The sequence below is a fragment of the Prosopis cineraria genome, unplaced genomic scaffold, assembly GCF_029017545.1.
Source record: "Prosopis cineraria cultivar Desert tree isolate PC_DT_omini unplaced genomic scaffold, ASM2901754v1 PC11, whole genome shotgun sequence".
NCBI lineage: Eukaryota > Viridiplantae > Streptophyta > Magnoliopsida > Fabales > Fabaceae > Prosopis > Prosopis cineraria.
This window is the reverse complement of record NW_026555342.1, coordinates 6135805-6157646: the sequence shown is the minus strand read 5'-3', so window position 1 is coordinate 6157646 and position 21842 is coordinate 6135805. Positions and strand designations below refer to the sequence as shown.

Here is a 21842-nt window from a genome sequence, read left to right as displayed (position 1 = left end):
ATAAGCTATATTGACCTTGATTACTAAGTGGTTGTATTCACCCTTTTATTTAATATTTTATAGTTCCTAGCTCTGGTTGGGACAAAGGAAAGGCATATAAAGTTTAGGAATCAAATTTCTTACCATAATGCCTCAATTACTTTTGATTAATGTGTAATTATCATGATATTTTAGCTAGGATGTTTATATTTTGTTATATTTGCACAATTAAATATTGAATATTGAAACATGTATTTTAGGACCTAGTGCTTGTGATATCTTTTTAGTTGAGATATTTGTGTAATGCCAAGATACTTGTGCAAGTAAAGAGTGAGTATATTTGTGAATAATGGTAATTTAGATGTGAAATTACATGTTTTGGCTTCCCCTTATATTTTTGTGATCAAGGAATTAAGTGGTGAAAATGTGATATAATTGATGTTTGAATGTTGTGGTGTATTACACGAGTCTGTTATAGTCCATTAACTATGGTATAAGGGTTGGTGTGGGCTTTTGACACTTGAATTGAGTTTTGTACACCTTAGTTATGTTTTGAAAATATAAAAAAGTGAGTTTGCTTTTTAGTGTCTAACTTTTGATTGAAAAATGATTTAAATATGAAACCAATGCTATTAGATAGAGCTCGAAGAAGGCTTTTTATAAATATCTAGATCACCTCAATCCAATTGAATGTTAGATAAAGATTTGGTGCACATCGAAAGTTTGGTCAAAAAATCTACCATGTTATGCAATTTATACGCATCGTATTTTGCCAGAATTTTTGTTTTTACTCTTTTGACCTTAATTTAATATTATCTTACCTTGTATGACATCCATGCTTCCATACATATGTTTTGTTCTGATTTTATTTTTTTAAAAATAATTTTATATAATTATAAGTTTTGAAACTTGGGATCCCATTTGTAAAAATTTTATAAATTTGATAATTTATTTAGGTTATTCTTGTGATTACTTTGATTATAGGGGTTAATAGTACATTAGTAAGAGAGACCTTACATATCTGTTATTTATAAGCCACAAGTCTTTAAATTATATTACAGTAGTTACATGCAAAAAATACATCTACATAATGACAAGATATATGATATTTGGATGTTATATGTATGAATGATGTTAAACTTCTAATAGGTCATTATTGTAGGTTATCGAGTTTTAATTAAAAAAATTCTACAAGACAACTCTTAAATGGTTATGAATATCTATAATTATATTATAATATTTATAACAAGATCAACATAAGCTATAAAAATGTTTGTTCTTAGAATAAATAGTTGGAAATTCAATTTTTGACCTTCATGTATGGAACAAAACTAATTAAAAGCTAAAAAGATAATGAAACTTTTAATTTTTTAAGATTTTACTGGTTATCAATTAGGTATTTTAAGTTTAAATTTTATATTTTTGATAGTTGATCTTTTTTTAAGTTATCACATTAATCCTTTAATTTATTAAAAAAAACAAATTTACTATAAAATTAATCTAATGTATAAAGTATTTTAATAATTTGGCATGCATACGCAATTAAATGAAAATAAATAAACTCTCAAATCAGTTTAATTTTTATTAATTTAATCTCTTACAACGTTCTTTGTTTTTATTTTTTAAATTTTTAATTTTTTTTGCTTCAATAATTACATTTCTTTTCACTAATCTATATTGTTGTTATTAATATTCCCTCAGCAAATTTTAACAGTATTATCTCTTATTTAAATAACAAAGATTGCATTGATAATTGAGATAAATTTAAAAAATCAAATTAGTTATTGAAATAAATTTAGTGGACTAAAAATTTTATTATTTATAATTAAAATGTTTTTATCTTTTTCTCTTAGTATTATGAACAAATAATATCCACTGACACAGAACATAAGGAAAAAGGGAGGAGAATAAAGTTGCCCAAGGACTTAAGAAATTTCAGAGAACTTTTCTTGTTTTTGGCAGCAAGAAATTCCAGAGAACTTAAACTTAGGGAGGAAGCAAACTCCCAGACTTTTTAACCAATTCACACTGCGCTTCTTTCCTCGTAGGCCACTCAAGGAATTCTTAATTCTTATTTTGTTTTTTTTATTATTACTTTTATTCTTTTCTTTCCTAATAAGAAACATAAAAACATGTTATTTTGATCTCTCTCGATGAATGTAACATCGACTTTGTCATAAGTTGCTAGACTTGACCAATTACATGTTGTAAGAAAAAAAAAATTTCAACTCCAATTTCACAACTATGATGTTAAATAATCTTTAACATAACATTTTTTTTAAGAGTGAAAGTTGACATTTAGTCATTTATGCCTCCCAATCCCACCGCTTTAGACTCTTTTTTTTCCCTATAAAAAAGTTATTTTTTAGATCTCCAAATGTCGTTTTAATTTAAATTTGAATCTTAGCTTTATTTTATTTTATTACATACTGAACATCGAATTGTTGAGAATATTTAAGAGAAAAAAGGGAATGAAAAAACTTTACATTAAACTTTTTGTTTGGGTCAATGGAATAGTAAAATTTCTCAAACCTTTATTATTATTATTAGAAAATAAAAGTTTAAAAGATACTTTTTGATACTCTGAAAAAGTTATTAAGATATTTGTTTTATGTATATTTTTTGTTTTTCTGCCAACCTTCTGTTTCTTGAGAAGGAGGTCACTGGCTTTACCAGTGATGGCTCTCTCTCTCCTTTTTTGCCACGACAAGTGATAACATATCTAAAATTCTAAATACGTATTTAATTTGTAATTTTTTGCTGACTTGGAATTCTGGGTTTTCAAAATCAGGATAATCATATGACAAAAAATGTGCTTATAAAAATATTTACAATCATGCACCAACACAAATCTTAAAGTACGTATTTAATGCATATCTAAGTGCGTATTTCATCCTTGAAGGAAATAAACTTAATTTTGAGTGTTTTGACAAAAAAAAAAAAAGAAACTTAATTTTGAGGAAAGCATCTAAATACTCTCTTTAATATCTCTTTCCGTCAAATTCAGACGAGCATCACTCTTCCAAAAATATTTTACATTCACATGACTCAAATTTAATATCTCATATACAAGGGATCACTATTCCACTAGTAACTTTATTTCTCTGTATTATATAATTTCAACAAAAACTTACCAGTGTCATGGTTTTGATAGAGATACAACAAGCTACAATTACAATATTGTGAAGATCAGTCCAGTTAATTTTGCTTATTTTGCTATTTTTGATAGATAACTATTTAAAAAAGGTACATCCAGTTAATTTTAAATTAAAATAAAATTGATAAACAAATACTCGTTAAAATAATTTATTATGCTGCAATTGGTGAAGTAAACTAGAATGCAGTCCATGTAAAATATTTTCAACATGAAAAGAAAAGGTATCTGTTGTATTGTTGATAAATAGATAAGTGAATAAATTTATGATTAAATTAAAAAAATTTCTTTCCACCTAAAAAAATTCTATCCGTTAGGCATTGTATTAGTTGCATTTTCCATCCGTATAAAAATTAAAACTATCAATATTTGGTATTTTGTACATTGAAGTGTGACAATTAAAGTTAATCATGTGTGAATTCAAGTCTCCGTGCATATAATTTATAATTTATAATTCTTACCATAATTATAGTCACTTCGTTATTCGTTATACTGGAAGGTAGATTAAACTTGGTTAAGATGATGTTTAAAAGCATTCCAGGAACATAACCCTTGGATCCAAAATTAGTTTTTTGAAATCATTTTGTCTCTAGTATTTTATTTTCGTTATAGGTAATGATTAAATGTGTGACGTTGCACAAGAGCCCAATAATAAATCCAAATTTATCATTTGAATGACCCATATATGCATGTATGTTCATGCACACATTTTTTTTTATAGCATAATTGATTAATGAATTAGCTTTAGCATGATGGTTAAGAGAGAAGTGTCAGAAAAATCGTATAAAATAAATGTTATTCATGAAATTCACATTCTCATCATTTTATATGATTAGTTAGATTTGAACATTGTTGGATGTAACTGTGAAACCAAAACTTCATATTTAAGTGGTCATAATATTTTCTAATAAGATCAATGGTTATTCGTCACATTCTTGCATGTATTATTGAAATTCAAGTACAATTTTTACTCGTCAAGGATAAAAGGAAGTAATGAATAATGATGCGGTAATTCCACAACAAATGTCAATTTTATTATTCCATTAATTAATATATCACTATTTATCGTTGTCTAGTAATTTAAGAGTATAGCATGCAAACTAAAAATGACAAATTTGATGTTTCTGATAAAAAGGTGTCCATTTAACCATGCTTGTCATGGCATGTAAATAACAAGCGTCTCCATTTCAGGGCAAAACGGATCGTCAGGTTTAAAAATCAAGATCATAATACATTTTAAATATTTTTTGATATATTTTATAAATTTAAGATAACAAGAATATAACAATATGAATATTTTTAATTTTTAAAAATATCTATAATAATGTAGTTAAATATATGTCTCTTAGTATAAAATGAACTAAAATTTAAAGGTATCATATATTTTCCTTAAAAATGTATTTTTTTAGTTAGATATTTGAGCAAAGTTTGAACTCCGGATTTTTAAGGTCTATTTGAGCCAACTAAAATATTATAGAAATGATTATTTTACAAGTCTAGTCTAATTTTTTTTGGGTGCATACGAGTTGGCCTAAATTACTAGATCTAAGTCTAAATGATGGATTTGATCCAAATTCAATTCTTAATCTCCCTACATCTAAAAGAAATATAATGATTTGTTATGCAATCACAATTTATTTATTTTTATTGACATGGTGGATAAATAATAAAAGAATAAATTAGCTCATTAGCCAATAAAAATCTTATACCTAAAAAATATGGACTAAATTTTTAAAAATTTGAAATATAAGCAATATAATGAGTTTATCATTTATCATTGATATATGAAGAATTTATCATTGAAAATTTAAAAATTTATAAGGGATTATTTATTGATATATAACGATATATCATTGGCAATATAATAAATTAATATGATACAAAATATAATAAATATTGGGCTGTTTGTTAATTTAATCTTATAACATGAATTATATTTGTAAAAGTCTCCTAATAAAATGTATATATTTAAGGTTGAGACTAATTTATTATTTTAAAATCTAGAGAAGTATTCATAAAGTATTTCAACTCACTATATATACCATTAAATTATATTTTTATATTTCATAAAGTTATAAAAAATTATAGGTTGAATGAAATCTGCTTATTGTTTCACTATTCATAATCTAATTTTACATTTATTTAAATGATATATATAAATATTTTATGATTTTATAATATTTAAGATAATTACTTACTTTTAATTAGGGATTGAGTGGTAATCAATTCAACTCTTTTTTTTTTAAATATAAATGCAAATATTATTAATATTCATCTAAAAATAAATTTTGATACTCTTATAAAGTCTGGTAGCAAAACTAAGTCTTATGATTTAAAGTTGATGTAATATTTTTTTAAATTGTAAATTTCAATAAGATGTTTTAATTTTGATAATATTTTTATATTCAGTTTTTTCCTTATAAAAATCAGCTTTCCGAAATTTTATATATTAAAAAGATATTAGGAAATGAGGAAGGAAAGCAAACAACACGTTCTCAGTAATATTTATTTCCTTCCTGCTTGCTATTTGTTGTTCCCTGCGCTAGTATTTCTCCCTTCTTCGTTCCGATAGTTAGAATTCTTCTCTCATCTGTCCTTTGCGGACCGACTACTTTCACTTATATACAGTTCAATTCTTTCATTCTTTTCAACAATTCGATTTTTATCTGATTGGAGACTCCGCTTTTCGATCAATTCTCGATTCTTGGGGATTGATCGACTTCGCTGATCTTTCTGATTCCTCCGATGCTTTTAGTTCCCAATGAAGTTTAAAAGGAAGCGGGCACTGGAAGTGGTTAGTGTGGTCGATAGTATTAGTGTTAATTTTTTTTTTTCAATTTTTCGCTTTTCATGTCTTCTGATCAAATTTATGGTTTTGTTGTTATTTGAGTCCATTGTTATCTGGGGTTTTACATATTATTTTGATGATAATTCAATTGCCTTGTTTTATTGGTTTTTTTCCCATTTCATTCTTGGTTAAAACTGCTTCGGAGAGTGATTTAGATGGTTGATAAGGTGATCATTTCTTTTCTTCTGTAGTGAAAGTGTGCAACCCTATTGATATCTATATTTATGTTCTATTAAATGATGGGAACTTTTGATATTCACTTTTGGAATTGGAAAATGAAAATATGCCACGGTACTTGATAAAAAATGGAATCACTGGATCTTTTCAAGTTTTTTGCAACATAATACTGTCATCAGGTTGCTTAATTTCTCGTTTATTTTTTTCTTTTTCAATATGTGGTCATAAAGGTATATGATTGTGTTCTCGTATGCCGCATGCTTATTTAAGTTAACCTAGGGTTAAGTCTGCACAAGGTGTAGTAGCCCAGAGCTTTGTCTGGGTAGAATTTATAATTCGTTTAAATTTATATTTGGGCGACACCTTTAAAGGTACAATATGAGATGTTATAACCTTTTCATATTTGAGTGGTTCAGCCTTGTTTCCTCTATAGCAGATAAGATTCATTTTGGCAATCTAATATTCACATTTATGAGTGGGTTCATGATGGTAATACGAGAATAGGTTTGTATGTCTTTTCAAGAGGGACAGTGGTTTTGCATGCATCGACTGTTAGTTTCTAGCGGCTAGCACATGACTATGTTCTTGATGTATTGCTATTTCCCCTCCTACCACCCATTTTATTCTTTAATATACCAGGGATTTTTTCTTTTTAAAAGATTTTGCCCTCTCCTTTTCTTATATGGTTATGTGCATTATTGTTGTTTTGTCAATTTGGTGTTGATCGATGTGTTCATATCTGGTAACCACCTTTGTCTTTGACTTGTCACAGCCTCCAAGGATTAGATCGTTTATTAATAGTGTTACTGCAGTTCCACTTGAGAAGATAGAAGAACCTCTAAAAGGATTTATCTGGGAGTTTGATAAGGTTTTCTATTGGTCCTTTTCTCATTACAAATGTACATTTGTATCATTGTGCTTTGATTTACTGGTATCTCTTCTCTCTGTGCAGGGAGATTTTCATCACTGGGTTGATCTTTTTAACCATTTTGATTCATTTTTTGAGAAGTATGTTAAATCAAGGAAGGATTTGCTGATTGATGACAATTTTCTGGACCTCGATCCTCTCTTTCCTAGAGAAGCGATTCTTCAAATTCTTCGTGTCATCAGAATAATTTTGGAGAACTGCTCTAATAAGCATTTTTATAGTTCATATGAGGTATGCAGTCCTTTTCTTCCCTGTCTAACCTTGTAAGATGAGAGCTGATGTGAGTATCATCATTCTCTTTTTGCTGGTGATTGTAAGTTTCTGACTAATCCATAATATTTTACAATATGCTTTGAATTATGTTACTGTTAGCTTTAAACGTCCTACTTCTTTGCCATTTTTCTCACTATCTATATTTTTTTTGAATCTGCAGCAGCATCTTTCGGCACTGCTTGCTTCCACTGATGCAGATGTGGTTGAGGCTAGCCTGGAAACTTTAGCTTCCTTTTTTAAGAAAACAATTGGAAAGTACTCCATCCGAGATGCTTCTCTGAATTCAAAGTTGTATGCTCTTGCACAAGGATGGGGAGGAAAGGAGGAGGGACTTGGTTTAATGGCATCAGCTGTGCCTAATGGGTGTGACACCATTGCATATGAATTGGGTTGTACCCTTCATTTTGAGTTTTATGCATTAAATGAATCCAGTGACAACAAAACAACAGAACCGTCAGTCCAGGGGTTACAAATTATTCACTTATGTAATGTCAACAAATGTGCGGAAACTGATCTTGAGCTTTTGCACAAGTTAGTTGCAAAATATAAGGTGCCTGCTGATTTAAGATTTTCTTTACTGACAAGATTACGGTTTGCAAGGGCTTTTGGTTCTCTGGCTTCTAGACAGCAGTACACATGCATTCGCTTGTATGCTTTTATAGTTCTCATTCAAGCATGTGCTGATGCTGATGATCTGGTTTCTTTCTTTAATGCTGAGCCTGAATTCATCAATGAATTAGTATCCTTGTTGAGCTATGAAGATGCTGTTTTGGATAAAATTCGGGTTTTATGTGTGCATTCCTTGGCTGCACTTTGTCAGGACCGTTCTCGCCAGTCTACAGTGCTGACGGCAGTTACATCTGGTGGGCACCGTGGCATTCTATCTAGCTTGATGCAAAAAGCCATTGACTCTGTCATTAGTGATGCCTCAATATGGTCGGTTCATTTTGCAGAATCTCTCTTGTCACTTGTCACTGTGTTGGTTTCATCATCTTCAGGGTGCTCAGCCATGCGTGAAGCTGGATTTATCCCTACTTTGTTACCTCTTCTTAAAGATTTAAATCCTCAGCACTTGCATCTTGTTGAAAAGGCTGTACGGATTTTAGAAGCTTTTATGGACTATAGTAATCCAGCTGCTGCCTTGTTCAGGGACTTGGGAGGTTTAGATGATACTATCTATCGGCTGAAGATGGAAGTTTCACATGTGGAAAATGGTGCAAATTCGCCGGCTGAAAATATCGAGTCTTGTGTAAGCACTGTGCAAGTGTCTGGTGATGTCTCTAATGAGCATGTTGACATGCAGCCATTGTATTCTGAACCATTAATTTCTTATCACCGGCGATTGTTGATGAAAGCTTTACTGCGTGCTATATCTCTAGGGACTTATGCTCCTGGAAATACTTCTCGTATATATGGATTTGAGGAGAATGTGCTGCCACATTGCTTATGCATTATCTTTAGAAGAGCGAGAGATTTTGGTGGTGGAGTTTTCTCTCTTGCAGCTACTGTCATGAGTGATTTAATACAAAAGGATCCAACCTGTTTTCCTGTCTTAGATGCAGCTGGTCTTCCTTCTGCCTTCTTGGATGCTATAATGGATGATGTTCTCAACTCTGCTGAAGCTATTTCATGCATCCCCCAGTGTTTGGATGCCTTGTGCCTTAATAATAATGGTCTCCAGGCTGTAAAAGATCGGAATGCTTTGAGGTGTTTTGTGAAAGTGTTCACTTCACGGGCTTATATGCGTGCTCTTACAGGTGACACTCCTGCATCTTTATCTAGTGGATTGGATGAATTAATGCGCCATGCTTCCTCATTACGTGGACCTGGAGTGGATATGCTTGTTGAGATATTGGAAACAGTCTCAAAAATTGGTTATGGAGCCGATGAGTCTTGCTCTTCAACTTCGGCTCCTATGGATATGGATAATGTAGAGACGAATTTGAACCTGCCAGAGAATAAGGAGTCATCTAGCTCAGACGGCGTAGATCAGACAGTTGAGCCATCTTCTGAAGCATCAGCTGTGAACATTGAATCATTCCTTCCTGATTGTGTAAGCAATATTGCTCGCCTTCTTGAGACAACTCTTCAGAATGCTGACACATGTCGAATATTTGTTGAGAAAAAGGGCATTGAAGCTGTTCTTAGTTTATTTACCTTGCCTTTAATGCCTCCTTTTGTATCTGTTGGGCAGAGCATATCTGTTGCCTTTAAGAACTTCTCCCCACAGCATTATGTTGCTCTTGCTCGAGCTGTATGCTCCTTCCTGAGGGAACATCTGAAATCTACTAATGAGCTTATAGATTCAGTTGGAGGGACTCAACTTGCTCTTGTAGAACCTGCAAAGCGAACAAAAGTCTTGGGATGTCTTTCTAGCCTTGAAGGTGTTCTAACTCTCTCTATATTTTTGTTGAAGGGAACTACTACTGTTGTGTCTGAATTGGGGACGGCAGATGCTGATGTTTTGAAAGATATTGGGAAATTATACAAAGAAATATTTTGGCAAATTTCTTTGTGTAATGATTCCAAGTCAGATGGTAAGAACACTGAACAAGAATCTGAGATTTCACAGGTAACGCCTAATGCTGTTGAAAGAGAAAGTGATGATGATGCAAATATTCCAGTAGTGAGATACATGAACCCAATCTCTGCTAGGAATGGTTCACAGTCATTGTGGAGTGGAGATCGTGAATTTCTGTCTGTGGTTCGTTCTGCAGAAAGTTTACACCGCCGTAGTAGACATGGGATATCACGTTTAAGAGGTGGAAGGACTGGTCGTCACTTGGAAGTTTTAAACATTGATTCTGAAGTATCTTCCAGTGCACCAGAGGCAACTTTGTCCCAAGATTTGAAAAAGAAAAGTCCTGATGCTCTTGTGTTGGAAATTCTTAACAGGCTAGCATCAACTATGCGCTCTTTCTTCACTGCTCTTGTCAAGGGATTCACTTCACCAAATCGTCGCAGGGCTGACACAGGGTCACTGAGTTCAGCATCAAAGACTCTTGGAACTGTCTTAGCTACAACGTTTCTTGAGGCTCTTAGTTTTTCTGGGCATTCTACATATTCTGGACTGGATACATTACTTTCTGTAAAATGTAGATACCTTGGGAAAGTTGTAGATGACATGGCAGCTCTTACATTTGACAGCCGGCGCCGGAGTTGTTACACAGCCATGGTGAATTATTTTTATGTCAATGGTACGTTTAAAGAGCTACTTACAACCTTTGAAGCTACTAGTCAGTTGCTATGGACACTTCCATACTCTCTTCCATCATCAGACACTGAAATTGAAAAGAAATGTGAAGGAAGCAAGCTGTCCAATAATACTTGGCTACTTGACACATTACAAAGCTACTGTCGTTTGCTTGAGTACTTTGTAAACTCTTCGTTACTTTTATCCCCATCCTCTGCTTCCCAGGCAGAGCTCCTTGTTCAGCCAGTTGCAGTTGGATTGTCAATTGGACTATTCCCTGTACCCAGGGATCCAGAAACTTTTGTTCGTATGCTGCAATCTCAGGTTCTTGATGTGATCCTACCAGTTTGGAATCACCCCATGTTTACTAGCTGCAATCCTGGTTTCATTGCATCCATTATTTCCCTAGCAACACTTGTATATTCTGGTGTGGGAGAAGTGAAGCGAAATCGCAATAACATTGCGGGAAGCACAAATCAAGGGTTCATGCCACCACGACCACCTGATGAGGCAACCATTGCCACTATTGTTGAGATGGGTTTTTCAAGGGCTAGGGCAGAGGAAGCACTCAGGCGTGTGGAAACAAATAGTGTTGAAATGGCTATGGAGTGGCTGTTTAGTCATGCTGATGATCCTGTCCAGGAGGATGATGAACTTGCACAAGCACTTGCTCTGTCCCTTGGAAGTTCATCTGAAACAACTAAAGTGGAGAATGCTGAAAAGACTATGGATGTGCTTATTGAAGAGGGACATTTGAAGAAACCTCCAGTTGATGATATTCTTGCTACAACAGTGAAGTTATTTCAGAGTAGTGATTCAGTAGCATTTCAGCTGACAGATTTACTTGTAACACTTTGCAGTCAGAACAAAGGAGAAGATCGTCCAAAAGTAACATCTTATCTTCTTCAGCAGCTAAAACTTTGTCCAAAGGACTTTTCAAAGGATAACTGTGCATTGAGTGTGTTATCACATATTATAGCGCTGCTTCTTTTTGATGATGGCAGTACAAGGGAAATTACTGCTCAAAATGGTATTGTATCTACAATCATAGATATATTGACAAATTTCAAAGCCAAATTTGAGCCAGGAAGTGAGATGCCAGTCCCTAAATGCATTAGTGCTTTACTACTAATATTGGATCACATGCTGCAACTGAAGCCCAAGACTGATAATATGGAAGGAACACATACTGAATCGCTGCCTGACTCATCTGGGGATCTTGGTGCAAATGGAGAGGAGAAAACACCTTCAGCTGTGGATGAGAAACAACCTAGCATGGCAATTGAGAATATGCTGGAGAAATCTACAGGCTATCTATCTATTGAAGAGGGTCAAAAGGTGTTGGATATTGCTTGTGATTTGATAAAATTGAATGTTCCTGCCATGGTCATGCAAGCTGTTCTGCAGTTATGTGCCCATTTAACAAAAACACATGCTTTAGCCTTACAGTTCCTTGAAAATGGAGGTTTGGCTTCTCTTTTTAATCTTCCAAGGAATTGTTTTTTCCCTGGATATGACACTGTTGTGTCAGCTATAGTTCGGCATCTCCTTGAAGATCCTCAAACACTACAAACAGCCATGGAATTAGAGATAAAACAAACATTAACTGGAAATCGCCATGGAGGGCGTGTCTCTCCTATATCATTTCTGACTTCAATGGCACCTGTAATCTCTAGGGATCCTAATGTTTTTATGAAAGCTGCAGCAGCAGTTTGTCAGTTAGAGACATCAGGGGGAAGGACAGTAGTTGTGCTATCAAAGGAAAAGGAAAAATCTAAGTCTTCAGCAACTGAGGTTGGGATATCTTCAAATGAATGTCTTCGGATACCTGAAAGCAAGTCACATGATGGATCAGGAAAATGTTCCAAAAGTCACAAGAAGGTTCCTGTTAATCTCAGTCAAGTAATTGATCAGCTTCTTGAGATTGTGCTAAAATATCCTTTTGTGAAAGGCCAAGATTTTGAGTGTAACTCAACTTCCATGGATATTGATGAGCCTACCATGAAGGTGAAGGGTAAATCCAAGATTGAAGAGATGACGATGTTGGAGCCAGAATCTGAAAGATCCACGGCACTGGCCAAGGTGACTTTCATCCTCAAATTGTTGAGTGACATTCTCTTGATGTACGGACATGCTGCTGGAGTCATACTTAGACGGGATTCTGAAATGTGTCAATTCCGTGGATCCAATCAACAGGATAATTCTGGACATAATGGGATAATCCACCACGTGTTACATCGGTTGCTACCTCTTGCTGTTGATAAATCTGCAGGACCTGATGATTGGAGAGGTAAGTTATTGGAGAAGGCTTCATGGTTCCTGATAGTTTTGTGTGGTCGATCTGGTGAAGGGCGTAAACGTGTAACAAATGAACTTGTTAAAGCCTTGATGTCTTTTTCAAATTTGGAGAGCAATTCAACAAAGAACAGCTTACTGCCAGATAAAAGGCTTTTAACTTTAGTTGATCTAGTATATTCTGTTTTGTCCAAAAATTCATCATCTGCTAGCCTACCTGGTTCTGGATATTCACCTGACATTGCAAAGAGCATGATAGATGGCGGAATCATCCAGTGTTTAACTAGTATCCTGCAAGTTATGGATTTGGATCATCCTGATGCTCCCAAAATTGCAAATCTTATACTCAAGGGTTTAGAAGGCCTTACTAGAGCAGCTAATGCCAGTGAGCAAATCTTCAAATCTGATGGGATTAATAAGAACAGGTCTTCTGGTTTAGATGTCAGACATGATGCCCAAATTTCTGCACCATCTACTGCTGAAGCGGTGACACATAATCAGAATGCAAGCAGTCAAGAGGCACTAAGAGGTACAATGGATGATGTGCAACAAGATCAAAGAGCTTCTCAAGGGGATGATCATGCTACTAATGCAAATCAGTCAGTAGAACTAGATATGGGTGTAGAAGGGGGGGAGACAATTGCTCCAAACCCTCCAATGGAACTTGGTGTGGATTTTATGCATGAAGAAATGGGGGAGGGTGGTGTCTTGCACAGCTCTGATCAAATTGAAATGACTTTTCATGTTGAAAACAGGGCAGATGATGATATGGGTGATGAAGATGATGACATGGGTGATGATGGTGAAGATGATGAGGATGATGATGAGGGAGAAGACGAAGATGAGGATATAGCAGAAGATGGTGGAGGAATGATGTCCCTTGCTGATACTGACGTGGAAGATCATGATGATACTGGCTTGGGAGACGAGTACAATGAAGAAATGATTGATGAAGACGACGATGATTTTCCTGAAAATCGTCTAATAGAGGTTAGGTGGAGCCCTCTTGATGGCTTAGATCATTTACAGATGCTTGGGCAACCTGGAACTGCAGGTGGCCTTATTGATGTGGCAGCTGAACCTTTTGAAGGGGTTAATGTGGATGACCTTTTTGGTCTTCGAAGGCCTTTGGGTTTTGAACGGCGTCGTCATACAGGTAGATCTTCTTTTGACAGATCTGCCGCTGAAGTCAATGGTTTTCATCATCCTCTCCTTGTTAGGCCACCCATTCCTGGGGGTTTCTTGTCAATGTGGTCTTCAGTTGGAAATTCTTCATCTAGGGATCCAGAAGCTTTGTCATCTGGAAATCTTGATGTGGCCCATTTCTACATGTTTGATGCACCTATTCTTCCATATGATCATGTGCCAAGTAGTCTCTTCGGAGATCGTTTGGGTGCTACTGCACCCCCTCCTCTCACAGATTATTCTGTAGGTTTGGACTCATTGCAGCTACCAGGAAGAAGAGGGTTAAGTAATGGTAGGTGGACTGATGATGGTCAGCCACAGGGAGGTGCTCAAGCGTCTGCCATTGCACAAGCAGTGGAGGAACGATTTTTATCTCAGTTGCGCAGCATTGCTCCTACTAACAGTCCTGTTGAACAGCAGTCTAATAATTCTGGAGTGCAAGAGAAGCAATCTGATGCACCTTCATCTCATAATGGTATAACATCGGCTGCAGGAACTGACTCTAATACTCAACAGGTTGAATGTCAGCAGCAAGAAAATGTTACCGGGCTGACAACCGAGCAAATAAACCTTTCTGTTAACTCTGCTCCTATCGAGGAAGAAGTAAATACAGACTCTGGTCCTAGAGATACAGTAGGAAGCCATCGAGATAATGAGCCCATGGCAGCCCAACCACTTTCACTGAATGTCATGTCAAATGGCCTTGACAGCTCACAGATTGAAAGAAATGGCACTATCAATGAGGATGCAACTATTGCCCAAGAGTTTGTCAGCTCACCTGGAGATTGTCATGTTAATATATCATGTGGGACAGGTGCAGATGCATTTACAAGTGTTGAAAATGTGCCAATGGGTTGTGATGGAGCTTTCGTTAATGATGGTCAGACCAGTAATCCTCAGATAGTGGGCTCTGTTTTGGAGATGCCTGATCCAGTTGATTGCCATGCATCATCAATTAATACAAATATTGATGTTGAAATGGGTGGTATTGAAGCTGGAGGAAATCAACCACAGCAACCAATCTCTACTGTTGAACATGAGAGGGATGAGCAACCACCTCAAATTACAGAGGTTGCTTTAAATGCTACTCAGGCTGACCAAACTAGTGCGAATAATGAAGCTTCTGGTGCTAATACAATTGATCCCACCTTTTTGGAGGCATTGCCTGAGGATTTGCGAGCAGAAGTTCTGGCCTCCCAGCAAGCTCAATCTGTTCAACCTCCAGCATATGCTCCTTCTTCTGTAGAAGATATTGATCCTGAGTTTTTAGCTGCTCTTCCTCCAGATATTCAGGCTGAAGTTCTAGCCCAACAAAGAGCTCAGAGAGTTGCCCAGCAGGCTGAAGGACAACCTGTTGACATGGATAATGCATCTATAATTGCTACTTTTCCTGCTGATTTGCGTGAAGAGGTTTATATTTTTATTTTACCTATGCTATAACTGAGATACCTGTAAGTTGTGGAGATATAATGTGATTATTGCTTTATTACAGGTGCTTCTGACTTCTTCGGAGGCAGTTTTGTCAGCATTGCCATCCCCATTGCTTGCTGAAGCTCAAATGTTGAGGGACCGAGCAATGAGTCATTATCAGGCACGTAGCCTTTTTGGGAGCAGCCACAGGCTTAATAACCGAAGAAATGGGCTGGGATTTGATCGGCGGCCAGTAATGGATCGAGGTGTTGGAGTTACAATAGGTAGGAGGTCAATTCTTGCAGATAGCTTGAAGGTGAAGGAGATTGAAGGTGAGCCGCTACTGGATGCAAATGCATTAAAATCTTTGATCCGTCTTCTACGATTGGCTCAGGTAATTGTTTTCTTTACGTTTGGGTTCCTAGTTAACAGCCTCTTCTTCTAGCTGCAAAATAGTTTTCTTTTAATGCCAGTTTTCAAGGTTTTATGATTTGCATTTATTTTATGGAATTTTATCTCTTTTCGTGAGATTCAGCATTGCATGTGTGCTTATACATTAACTATGTTTTGACATGATTTGGATGCAAGCCTATGTCTATCATGATAATATGCTTTCCCCCTTTGTTTTGTCAGCCTCTTGGAAAAGGTCTTCTTCAGAGGCTCCTGTTAAACTTATGCGCCCATAGTGTCACAAGGGCCACTCTTGTTTGTCTTTTGCTTGATACGATCAAGCCTGAAGCTGAAGGTGCTGTTAATGCATCAGCAACATTAAATTCTCTGAGGCTTTATGGTTGTCAATCAAATACAGTCTATGGTCGATCTCAGTTACTGGATGGTAAAATTTGCGCATAGTTCTATTTAATTTGCACCGTCTCTTCTAGAGATTCCAGTTTACTTTTCACTAATGCTCTTATTTGTACTTATAACAGGTCTTCCTCCCCTAGTGCTGCGTCGAATTCTTGAGATTCTGGCTTACTTGGCTACAAACCATTCTGCCGTTGCAAACATGTTGTTTCACTTTGACCAATCAATTATTTCAGAGTCTTCAAGCCCTTTTAGGGAGACTATGAAGGAGAAAGGGAAGGAGAAAGTTATTGAAGGGGAACCTTCAAAAAAGCCGGCTGGGAACTTTTGGGCACCCGAAGTTCCCCTTATTCTCTTTTTAAAGCTATTGAACCGACCCGTGTTTTTACGCAGCACTGCACATCTGGAGCAGGTCATGAGTCTGATTCAAGTTATAGCAGTTAATGCAGCATCAAAATTGGAAAGTCAGTCTCAGTCTGAAAAGGCAATAGCAGGTAGCCATAATGTAGCTGCTAGTGAATCCTCAGGTGGTTTTGAGAAGGATCCTCCTTTAGTGGAGCTCGACTCTGATAAACAAGATAAGCATGCTGGCATGGATACATGCCGTTCTAATGTAAATAAGAGCGTAGATATGTATAATATTTTCTTGCAGTTGCCACAAGTTGATCTGAGCAATCTATGCAGTCTTCTTGGTCGTGAAGGGTACTGTTCATATCCTTTTTATGTTTAAGCTTACTGTTTCCGTTTAGTTCCTTGAGCTGTCCCTTTGTATCTTTTAGACCTTTCTCAGATATTGAGAGGATTGTTGACTAATCTGTGCTATTTACTTATTTAGTCTTTCAGATAAAATATATTTGCTCGCTAGCGAGGTGCTGAAGAAGTTGGCTGCCAGTATTCCTGCACATCGAAAGTTTTTCATTTTAGAGCTTTCAGCTTCAGCTCATGCTTTGACCAATTCAGCAGTTAGTGAACTTATCACCCTGCAGAAAACAAATATGCTTGGCTTGAGTGCTGGCTCCATGGCTGGTGCGGCCATTTTGCGTGTGCTGCAAGCTCTGAGTTCACTCAGTTTGCTTAAATCTTCGGGTGACATGGATATTGAGAAAGACATAGATCAGCATGAGGATCAGGCAACTATGTGGAATCTAAATACTGCTCTTGAGCCATTGTGGCAACAATTGAGTAACTGTATTAGTGCAGCTGAGACCCAGCTGGGTCAGAGCTCTTTCCCTACGACCATGACAAATGTAAATGTTGCTGAGAATCTGCATAGTTCCTCTACTCCACCCCCTCTTCCTCCTGGAACACAAAGGCTCTTGCCTTTTATTGAAGCCTTCTTTGTTCTGTGTGAAAAGCTACAAGCCAATGAATCCATTATGCAGCAAGATCATGGTAATGCAACTGCAAGAGAAGTCAAAGAGTCTGTTGATTGTTCTGCTTCAATTAATGGTGATTCACAGAGAAAGCTTGATGGTGCTGTTACATTCACAAGGTTTTCTGAGAAGCATCGCCGTCTGTTGAATGCTTTTATTAGGCAGAATCCAGGTTTGTTGGAGAAATCACTTTCCATGATGCTCAAGGCACCAAGGTTGATTGATTTTGATAACAAGAGAGCCTATTTCCGCTCTAGAATCAGACAACAACATGAGCAACACTTGTCTGGACCCCTGCGTATAAGTGTAAGGCGGGCTTACATTTTGGAGGACTCGTATAATCAGTTAAGGTTGCGTCCTACTCAGGATCTTAAGGGACGATTAAATGTGCAATTTCAAGGTGAAGAGGGTATTGATGCTGGTGGTCTTACTAGAGAATGGTATCAGCTATTGTCAAGGGTTATATTTGACAAGGGCGCTTTACTTTTTACCAATGTCGGTAACAATGCAACCTTTCAGCCCAATCCTAACTCTGTCTACCAGACTGAACATCTCTCATACTTCAAATTTGTGGGCAGAGTGGTATGTCTACGGATTAATGCTCTTCTTAGTTTGCAATCTTAGACCTACCAATTTGCTTTTTATTGTTGCTAGAGCCACACACACACACACACACACACACACACACACACACACACACATTGAAATCAATCACTTAGGTCCTCATTTAACAACTAAAGCTTTCAGTTCGGTAGATATTTGACAATTTTTTCAATCTGACGGTCAGGTGGGGAAGGCTCTGTTTGATGGGCAACTGTTGGATGTTTACTTTACTAGATCTTTCTATAAACACATACTTGGTGTTAAGGTGACATACCATGACATCGAGGCTGTTGATCCTGATTACTACAAGAATTTGAAGTGGATGCTGGAGGTTAGTTGCTATTGCACATCCTTTTCCAATCTCTATTTATATTTATGTGTTTCATATATAATATAAAATCTATAGAAAGTTATATTATTTATAAGCCGTAAATTGTGCTGCTTATCTCAGATTCTATGCAAATCATGTGACCCACATTCTAGTTCATTGTTATTTTCTTTTCTTGTTATTCTATTTGTGTTCTTGAATACTTGTCTTCCGTATTTGTTTTAATAATTTTTTTCTTTGTACCATGCACACCAGAATGATGTAAGTGACATTCTTGACCTAACGTTTAGCATGGATCCCGATGAGGAAAAACACATACTTTATGAGAAGAATGAGGTATATAAACATTTCGATTTGGATTGTTTGACATCGTGGAAGGTTCAAACTCAATGGATATATTTTGATCATATGCCCTTTCTATTTCCTTGGCCATCGTGACAATCATGAAATAGGTAACTGACTATGAGCTTAAACCTGGAGGAAGAAACATAAGAGTTACAGAAGAAACAAAACACGAGTATGTCGACCTTGTTGCCGATCATATTCTGACAAATGCTATACGTCCTCAAATTAATTCTTTTCTAGAAGGTTTCAATGAATTGGTGCCCCGAGAACTTATATCCATTTTCAATGGCAAGGAGCTTGAGCTACTCATTAGTGGCCTTCCAGAAATTGATTGTGAGCTGGCTTCAACATTAATTTATTTCAGAAATTCTATTTTCGTTTGCCTTATCTGAATAGCGTCATTCTTTTTACAGTGGATGACTTGAAGGCCAATACTGAGTACACAGGCTATACGGTGGCATCAAATGTTGTCCAGTGGTTTTGGGAGGTGGTCAAAACTTTCAGCAAAGAAGATATGGCGAGACTGCTGCAATTTGTGACTGGAACATCGAAGGTGATTCAGTGAAAACATTGTATTCTTTGTGTTTATACCATGTCAATTTATATTTTGCAATTAGTTATTAACTTATGATGCAAATTTTTTCTTCCTTTCAAAATTTTGCCCGTCCAAGTTTAACAAGGCATGCATGATTTACTTATTTTTGCTTTAGCGTGTCTAAGAGTCTAGTAGATCATTTTGTTTGATCTCATTTTCCTTCTTCCGTTGCTTGGCTATCTACGGCCAAAAATAGTCTGGTGCGGTTAGAGCTGAGTTCAAACTCAAGCCGATCGAGCAATAGTTAGGTTAAAAATATGCCCATTATCGACCATATTTTCAGTTACCTTATGTGGTTGTGAGCTTTGGTTTTCTTCAGTTTGGGCAGCTCTATCTGGTAATTGTCTTCTGAAATAAAAAAAGAGAAAAGAATCCAACAACAAGCATATGAAACTAACAAAACTGAGAAGTGGAGTAGCGAAATTAGTAGCTTTTTGGCCAAAAAGCATCAGCCTGTTAGTAATATTCAAGCTTTGGTGATAAATGTAAATCTATGGTGATAACTTGTGGTAGAAGGACCAAGAATGAGTAATTAAGGTGTGTGATAGATTTCCCCTTATGTCAATGGGAGATGTGATGTTACTTACAGCTATAACACCTGTCCAGAGGGATAGAGTCTTCTGGGTAGAATATGTACCTCTTTCCGTCTTTATAGTTGGAAGCTATTCTACTGACTCCAGTTTCCATGTGGTTGGATGTTTGAGTTATAATGTGTATAATTTGGTCAGGGTTGACCTTTGTTGGATTTCAACTTACATGAATAAATTTTATCTAATACAATTTTTGTTTTGGAGGGGAAAATTTTTATTCAATTCAATATGCCAGACAAATACTATTCCAGCTGTGAATCTTTTCTTTTCTTTTTTTTACCCTGATATATCCCCATCCAACTGAACGAGGAGAGATACGTCTATCAGCTTGGGTGGTGGATTTAATGTTTTATCATGGTACAAAATGCTCTGGGAGAAGAAATAACATCATTGCTAGTATAATATTTCTTGCATTTTTTCCCTATTAGTAGTGATGCAAATAACTTGGGCAAATTTTAGAATGGTTTTTGAACTTGGTTTCAGGTTCCATTGGATGGTTTTAAGGCCTTGCAAGGTATCTCTGGACCTCAGAGGTTTCAGATTCACAAGGCATATGGAGCTCCTGATAGATTGCCATCCGCTCATACTTGGTGAGTTGTTACATATATGGAATTGTTTTGTTTGTGCCCATTGTCTTTCCCTATCCATATGATTACTTAGGATTATAATTCTCCGAATGGACTTTTAGCCTTACTGGTTTCGCTTGCTTTTCCCCCATTTTCCCCAGTTTCAATCAACTAGACATTCCTGAATACACTTCCAAGGACCAACTTCAAGAACGGTTGTTGCTTGCTATCCATGAAGCCAGTGAAGGGTTTGGCTTTGGTTGATCGGTATTTCTCTGTTAGGTTGTGGCGGCCGCAGCTCTGCCATCAGCATGTCTTCAACCTGCCATTTTGGAGGTAAAAGACATATTTCCCTTTCCTCGCTGCCGTTTTGTAACTGGCTATCATTTAATTGGAAGAAAAACCTTATAGGGTTGCAGTTGGCTGATCTCGTCAACATTTGTGTTTCCTTATGACTTATCTCAAGTATATACTCTGATCTCAATGGAGAGTCCTACGTAGGAAATTTTCTTCTCTCCACAAGAGGAGGGAAGGACTTCTAACTTCGGTTACAGAATATGTCCTCATTTATGGTTCCTTTCTGTTTGTTTTCAGAAGATCGCGTCAAAGGCAGGCTCTCGAATTAGCATTCAAAATCCCAGGCATTCTTCTTTGGTGCACAAGTCTTGCCATGCCTAGTTTTGGAAGCAGGAAAATTGTGGATGGACAGCTTTTATGTTATTGTAACCGAGCTTTTTGAATTATTTTGCAGTCTTCAAGCTAATCTTCTTTGGCCAAACAGCCTTCTTCTATTTGCCTCTAATAAGCTTGAGAATGTACAGATTCTGGAATTGTTGTCTTTTTCTATGATGGAATGAGTTTGATTCATCCAAGATGAGACGACCCTAGCAAGATGGTTTTTAATTTGAGGGCGTTTTGTCAGCTTTATTTTGAGTTTAAGACAAGGGACTTTACAAATTGGACTTCCATTTTTTTGGGCCCAATCGCCCAAAAAAAAGACTTGCTTTTTTTTTTTAATAACTGAAATCATCTTCTGAATTATCTTTTTGATTGAAGAGAAGTTAGCTTAATTTCCATGTAAAAATTAGTTTTTTATTTGTGCCACATGTAAAAATGTTCCAATTTATAACTTTAATATGTCTAATTTGTTTAGTTAGCTTTGTGGCCACTGTACTTTCAAATAAGATCATAGTTTC

General features: G+C 36.0%; 1 protein-coding gene across 1 annotated transcript; it reads left to right on the top strand.

The window, feature by feature from the left end:
* Positions 1 to 5680: 5680 nt before the first annotated feature.
* On the top strand, positions 5681 to 21518 carry LOC129285782 (E3 ubiquitin-protein ligase UPL1-like). The gene is made up of 15 exons (XM_054921657.1): positions 5681 to 5927; positions 6931 to 7026; positions 7111 to 7317; positions 7520 to 15442; positions 15525 to 15836; positions 16076 to 16277; positions 16372 to 16948; positions 17082 to 18201; positions 18407 to 18553; positions 18806 to 18886; positions 19003 to 19228; positions 19309 to 19448; positions 20564 to 20670; positions 20808 to 20982; positions 21241 to 21518. Exons 1-14 carry the CDS (start codon positions 5895 to 5897, stop codon positions 20908 to 20910), a joined length of 11274 nt encoding a protein of 3757 aa, XP_054777632.1. The 5' UTR covers positions 5681 to 5894; the 3' UTR covers positions 20911 to 20982; positions 21241 to 21518.
* The last annotated feature ends 324 nt before the right edge of the window (positions 21519 to 21842 follow it).